Source organism: Alligator sinensis, unplaced genomic scaffold (genome assembly GCF_000455745.1).
Source record: "Alligator sinensis unplaced genomic scaffold, ASM45574v1 scaffold280_1, whole genome shotgun sequence".
Lineage (NCBI taxonomy): Eukaryota > Metazoa > Chordata > Crocodylia > Alligatoridae > Alligator > Alligator sinensis.
Window position 1 is genome coordinate 703,598 of NW_005841835.1, and position 7,440 is coordinate 711,037.

At 45.8% G+C, this 7,440-nt stretch overlaps 1 protein-coding gene across 2 annotated transcripts in view; it reads right to left on the reverse strand.

The window, feature by feature from the left end:
* IFT43 (intraflagellar transport 43) overlaps positions 1 to 7,440 on the reverse strand; it is a 72,671-nt gene that overhangs the window by 42,167 nt on the left and 23,064 nt on the right. For both annotated transcript variants that reach the window (XM_006015325.1, XM_025201819.1), the window contains exon 3: positions 2,625 to 2,692. In XM_006015325.1, the coding sequence (XP_006015387.1) occupies positions 2,625 to 2,692 (68 nt within the window). The remainder of the gene's footprint in view (positions 1 to 2,624; positions 2,693 to 7,440) is intronic.

The following is a 7,440-nucleotide window of genomic DNA, read 5'->3' on the forward strand; positions in this document are numbered from 1 at the left end:
CTTTCCTGCCTATGCAGGGGGTCGGACTTGATGATCTATTGAGGTCCCTTCCGACCCTAACATCTATGAATCTATGAATCTAGGGGACAAAACAGTATGTAAAGTATTACAAGACTTTTTTATGAATGGATGTAATTGCTAAACTGATATACAACACACCCACACGACAAAAATCTGCACAGACCCATCCCATTTTCCCCTCCTGAACAATGTTTCTGAGGGCCTTATCTAAACGTTTTTTGTACTGATTTAACTTCCTCAATTCAAAAACCCATTCAGTTTAAATGGTGCAACCCCTCAGTTTTGGCTCAGTTATATTAGTAAAGAAACGCTTACACTGGCCATAATACAAGCGCCTTTATACTCATGATCTACATTCATGCAGGTATACCAGTGTAACTAGATGGGATTTCAAATTAATTATCAAGTCAGTACCAAAAAAACACTGCGAAAGCAGAAATAATTAAACATGATGTCAGCCGATGACTCAGACTCTTCACAAACAGGCTGGGAAATGTCATAGAGGAGACAGCCCTACAAGCTCAGAGAGCCTAAATAGATAGAGAGGAAAAAATAGTATTTGGAGGCTCTGGAGCTGAAGACAAACTGAAAAGAAAAATGACAAGGAACTGATTGTCTAAATGCCTCCTGCCCATTCTTTGATTAAAAAATATTTTAAAAACACAGAATAAACCCTCTCAAATTGACACTCACTAGGATTTGTGCCAAAATATTTATTTGTGGCTGTTAATTCAGATGTAGATCATGCCAAGTGTCCACTTGAATTAGATCTTGGCATGTTACTCCAGACAAGGACAGAAGATGCCAAGCTAACCAGGACTCCCACGAATATGGGTCACCTCCCTTTATCTTCTGTCCTGCTCCTTTGTCCAATTTGTGCCTAGTTTGGTAGGAAGTAGCTCAGGCCAAGAACTTGCCACATTAAACATGTGTAATGTGCTGCAGAAATAACATTGCTGCCTGAGGCCTATCAAAAGAAACTGGGGTCAGGCCTGTAATGGTGAGCATCCTGGGAAAAGATATACCATACTGCTCATACAACATAAGGGATCTGTGCTGTTTTCCAGGCTCATGTGGGTCAGAGCCTGAGTGACTGATCATACCATCTCTCATTCAGGCCTGTGCTTGGTTGACAACAGGCTGGGACGGTTTAGTTAGGATGATCCTGCCTTGAATAGGGGGCTGGATTAGATGGCCTTGCAAGGTCCAGCCTGGCTTCCCTATGACCCTATGATCATAACGTGGAAGGCTGAGGAGAGGATGAAAACAATATAATTTGCTCTTCTTCTTCACCAGCATGTCTTTGTAAAGTAGCTGTTTGGTCCTGCAAGCAGACCGGAGGCCTCTTACAAAAATCCCTCTATACCCTGGGGCTGGAAATCACTCTTCTTAGGATGCTTCTTTTTTCCTGTTACAGCCTGATCTTCTCTTTCTTCCAGATATCCCCAGCCAGTTCCAAGCAATGGCACTGGATTTTGTAGCAGCACTGATTCCCACTTCCTTCCCTGATCTCTCAGGTTTCTATCTTCGACTGTCCCCATTATTATGGGACAGGACTTGTAGCAGGACCCTGAATGTGATATCCTCTCCTCTTGGCCACAAAGAAACACATGCAACCTTCCCACAAATCAGGGAGCCTCAGAGAAAGGTGACCAGGCCTGTAGACACCTGGATTTCTTCCTAAGTATTACATTAGTCATCCCACCACCACCAAGTCCACACTGACCAGTTTCACTCTTGCCTCCAAGGTTGGCCATAAAAACCTTGATTCCTCCTATGGAATACACTACCCGCCAGTGGAGCTCCCTGTTCACCAGTGGGATACTCTCCTAGAAAGAGCTCAGCCAGCCACAAGATCCCCTTGAAACTGTCTCTAAAATACCTGTGGGGGCTGCCCTAACTCCTTCTCCACTCCCCTCGTAAAGAAACACAGGAATATAAGACTAAAAGGGGTCATCAAGTTTCATCTGCTATGTTCACAGGGACTTATTAACTGAAGGAATCCACAAAACCACCCCTTCAAGCCCTCACTTACAACTTCAAGGTGCAAAATCAGGGAAAGCAAAAACAGCTTATAACAGGGGCACACAACGTTTCCATCTTTGGTCCAGGATAACCCACCCCAAGTCAGGGGCAGGTGGATAGGCAGGTACTAGGATGCAGCTGTCACCACTGCTCATCCTTGCAGTAGCACAAGGAGAACACCTGCAGCCAAAGCCCCCTGCCTCTGAAGCTCTACATCTACAGGCTGCATATCTCTACATCTGCAGGCCATATCCAGCCTGTGGACCATAAGCTGTTGACCACTGACCTATAAGATGCTATAAGTAAGAGCAGAGGCAGGTGTGTGATGTCCTGCAGGTGTGAGGCATATGGCCACTGCTTACACACAGATCTGAAGACCCAGGCAGAGCAGCACATATGGAGTTAGCCAGCTGTCCCCAGCAGAATGGATACTTTGTTCTGGGTGATCTGGAGGGATCCAAAAAGCTATGATAAGGGCAGCACATAGGGTGTGACAGCACTGCTCTTATGGTTGTGACAGCAAGACCCAATAGATGATGTTTAGACAAACCCACCCTGACAAAGACGTTGGTACTCACTTGGAAGGTGCCATTACAGGATCCTCTGCCCAACCTCCGTGCCGGCGTGCAGGTTTAGGCGGGGGGCCCTTTAAGGAAAAAAAGCAAAGCCACATGTATGTTATACCTGAAGCTACATGTTATACCTAACTCCAATTAGGGAAACTCAGACATGGGGTTCACTCAAGCTGACCTCTGTAAACAGTGACCAACAAGAAGCATCGGCCCAGCACTTAGAGGCTGGATTTAGAAGCGTTTTACAAAGCACAAGGAGCAGAAATGTTGCAGAGAAGGTTGAAAAGGTCTGTTAAAGCAAAAGATACATCAGACTAACCAGTAACCTGGCTGATCTTCAACTTCATATGCCCTAGATTGTGGTCCTTCTTACCCAAGGAACACTGCTGATGGCAGCCATTCTGACTGTGGCTGCTGCTCTCTCTCCAGGTTTTTGGGGCATATCCAAAGCTTACTATTGTTACCAGCATTTATCTTCTGTCCTTGCCATGAGAAGACTCTCTGCACCCAGGAGCATAAAGCATCTCATTCAGCAGAGGCCCAAGCTATCTGTATGACATACAGAAGTGGACATAATGGGGAGGATATGAGCTCACTTCAAATATCCTGAAACAGCAAATGGGCAACGGTGATTTGCTCAAGCAAGAGCAAAGTGTGAAAATGATATAATAACCCCGAGAGTGCCTTGGCTGTAGTGGGATTGGGACTCTGGGACCCCTGAGCTTTTGTTAAGAGAGAGAGTGGGTTGGGGAATCATGGGTTGGTGAATCCTGACAATTCTTTAAAGTGGAGCACATGTGGGGGTCCAGCCTGAGAGAAGGCCATGAGGTGAGGAGAGGTGGTGGTAAGCCCCATACTGAGGGTCTCCAGTGTTTGTTTCCTGAAGCAGAAATATTGTTTGTGAGTGTGGGAAACAGACAAAGTCTGCCAGGGGCAGCCGTTGCCTGTTGCAAAGAGGGGACGTGACCCCGCATAGCTCCCTGATAGGAACAAAAATAGTCACTCTCCAAAAATAAACAGCAAGCAGGAATGAGGCAGGAGCTGAAGTCCCAAAATACCAGCTTTCTTCAGCAAAGGGAGCACAGGAGGGCAGAGGGACAGGCAGGGAGCATGAAACACAGGAAATGGCCTCCATATATGGGCTCATCCGCAGGGGACAGAGCTCAGTCGACTGGAATGACCATGTCACAGAATGTGAAGCCTTCAGGGGCCCAAGTGAATGGAGTTTTCTGATCTTTAAATGATTCCCCCAGATTCTTAAGATGCCAAACCAGAGAAGATGTTGCAGTGCCAAAAAAGGAGCATTTTGAATTCGGTTGATTTGTACACTCCCAGAGTCCTGGAAAGAGACGAAAACACACCACATATGGGTGTGTGTGCACATGCAACCCTACTCCCACCACAGAACTCCCTCACCCCAAACAACTGTTCCTCTTTAATCATGTACAACCCTGAATCCACTTCTTGTATGGCTCAAGAGCTCTCTCATACACAGCCTACCATTCACATCCACCAGACACCCAGCCTTACAACTGTTCCCTGCACAACCACAGGCAGTGATGGCTCATGAGTACAATGAGTTGCACATATGCTGCCAAAGAGTACAGGAGGCAAAATGCTTTTAACCCAAACCCCAAATGGTGTGACTGTGGTTTAAAACCTACACCATCCAAAAAAAAAAAAAAAAAAAAAATCAACATTCAAATGCAAGGCCCCTCACGTTTGGCACCCACAATCAGGGGATACTTCTGAAAATGTTTTCCTGGTTTCTGTCCAGGACATGACTTCATTATGTATCTGGGATTCAATCTCATTGTCTCATCCAATTTACAGTTTCTCCCCAATGTGTACATAGGCCACATAGCTCCTAATGTCCAAAATATGAACCTTTCACATATTCCCACAGCCAATTCTTCTGGTGACTCTTCCAGGATTAACTATAGTTGCACCCACTGAAGATTAGTGACTTGGTCTATAAAGTTCCATAATTAGGCTAGCGTTCTATGGGCATTTTTTTTTGAGTAATAATAAATTTACATTTATTTGGAATCATTTATCCCAAAATCTTAAAGTGTTTTACAAGCTACAATTCAAGTATCAGTTCACATGCATCACCAAAACACAGCTATTGCTGAGGTAGATCTGGCAGTTTCAAGCCAGACTTTGGGACAGAAAATGAAAAGAACACCACATCCAAATGACACTACAGGTAGAACTTCACAGGTCTGGTGTAACTAGACAAATTCAGTTCTAGACATTTCATCCTTCCTGTTACATTTTGGCGAAGACTCAAAAGAAAGGGCCCAATGGTAAAGTTCAGTGTCTAAAAATGTTGCCTGGTTTTCTAAAATAATGAGCACCCAGTTTCACTGTCATGCACCACCACTTATGACATTTTCGCATGTTTTCACCCACCTCTTCACACACACACACACACACACACACACACACACACACACACACACACACACACACACACACACACACACACACACACACACACGCTTTCACTCCCCTTAACTTTTTTGGCAGCATTAAATAGTCCTTTTTCTTGCCACCCTCAGCTTCTCCCTACAAGATTAAACTGTAAACTTGTGTTCCATCCCAGAAAACGTTTACCTTCAGTCCATATTGTCCATGGCTTGGTCCTTGAATTTTTTTCCCCCACAAGAATTCAATGTCTTGTCTTTATGATGGCATCAGGCATTCCCCAAACCTTTCTTTGTTGGAAGTTCCTTACTTGCACCTTGTTCATATGATTATCCCCTCCCTAACTCCTTTACATCTATTAGCTTTGTTCTCTGAATCCCCAGTCTTCACTATGTTGAATTCAAGCAGCAAGTATTCACTGGTTCCCTTCTTCATACATGTGGTCACTTTCTCCTCCTTGCCAGTCAGCAGCAGTTCCAGATGGCTTCTCCTCTATTTCCTGTATCACTTGGGAAAAAGGGGTTCCAGTCTCCTGTTAGCTTGTTTCTCTATTACTGCAGGGTATTTTTCCCCTCATGTAAAACATACAAGCTGCTGTTCAGGAACCTGAGAACAGGTAAAGCTTCAGTAGGCACTTACTGTTACAGAGACAGGTTATGGATGTGTTAGGTTCCTCCCATAAACAGGTTTTTAGGAGGGATAGAAGATGTGGATTAATTTACCTTCATCAGGTAAATTCAAATTCTGTGGAGGGAAACAGACTCAAATGACACTGGCAGTGTTTATCAGGGGGCACAGAAATGGTCTACTGTGGACCTTCCTCACTCACTAGAAGTGCCATGTCCTACTCCTATCCCTACCCAACATGCTAGCATTTGAAGATTTTAGATGGGATGGAATTGCCATGTATTTATTTACCAACAGACATGGAAAGGAAGAGAAGAAGAGAATCAGAGCCAGGCTTGAGTTTCAGTTTCTACAATAAGTTAGCTTTATAGTTAATAAAAGAAAAATCTCTTCCACAGAGAGACTTCTGATTTAGGCTAGATATCAGGAAAAACTTCTCCACAGTAAGGGTGGCCAAAATTTGGAATGGGCTCTCAAGGGAGGTGGTGTTCTCCCCTACCTTGGGGGTCTTTAAGAGAAGGCTGGATAGGCAGCTGGCTGGGGTCATCTGACCCCAGTGCTCTTTCCTGCCTAGGCATGCTCTTTCCTGCCTAGGCAGGGGGTCGGACTCAATGATATGTTGAGGTCCTTCCAACCCTAGCATTTATGAATCAATGAACCTTGTGAATTAGTTCTGGATAGTCACCAGAATCACAAAAAATAACCCTGATGCCTTCAGGCAGCCACAAAAAAAACTGGTCTGTACAGCTACCACACAGAACAAGATACAGGGAAGGACCAATTTCTCAAGTGTGCCAAAGGCAATTCCCCAAGCTTCCTACAGCAATGGAGTTGTGCCAGGGCCTGCCCTCACTTTATGAAGCCCATTGTTAGGAATGCAGCACAGGTGCTTTCCATGAGACAGCCTCCAAGGAGTTCCAGTTGTCCTACGTTCCTAAAGTAACACTGCTGAGTCCATTTCCCTCTAGACTCCTGTCCTTAGAGCCAGCTACTTTCCTATATTGTAGGAGATGGGGATCTCAGGTACAGCAAGATGGCCAGGGCCTTCTCTGGAGCCCTAAATGGTCTGTACCATTTACCACAATAGAAAAGTGCCAGTCTGTACTGCACAACAGGTGTCAGGACTTAAAACAACTGAAAGGCTCAGCTATATAGGAGGAGGCGTCGAGTGATCGTCATAGGCGACTCCATCCTGACAGGTACGGAAGGGCCCATCTGTCGCCAGGACCCCTCAACACAAGAGGTCTACTGACTGCCCGGAGCAAAGATTTGGGATGTGACGGGAATAATCCAGGCCAGGATTAAGCCCACCGATTACTACCCCATGGTCTTAGTCCATGTGGGTACTAATGATGCGGCCAGGAGAAGCCCCGATCACCTGATGACGGACTACCGTGCTCTGGGCGGCGTGCTGAGGGAGATCGGTGCACAGGTGGTATTCTCTTCTGTCCTACCAGTGAGCGGATGCGGAACATGGCACGAGAACTGCATTAGAGAGACCAACTGGCGACTTCGGCAATGGTGTCTCAAGGCAGGCTTCGGCTTCCAGGACAACGACCCGCGCATCACGATGAGGGACATGCTCAGTTGGGATGGGCTTCATCTGTCCCCCAAAGGTAAGCGTGTGTTCTCTTCTAGGTTGGTGGATCTCCTCCGGCGGGCTTTAAACTAGGCTCATTGGGGGGAGGGGAAGATGAGGGCGGGGGAACCCATGGACCAACAAACCATATGGCACCCACAAGGACAGCCCAGCCTGAAGGAGAAC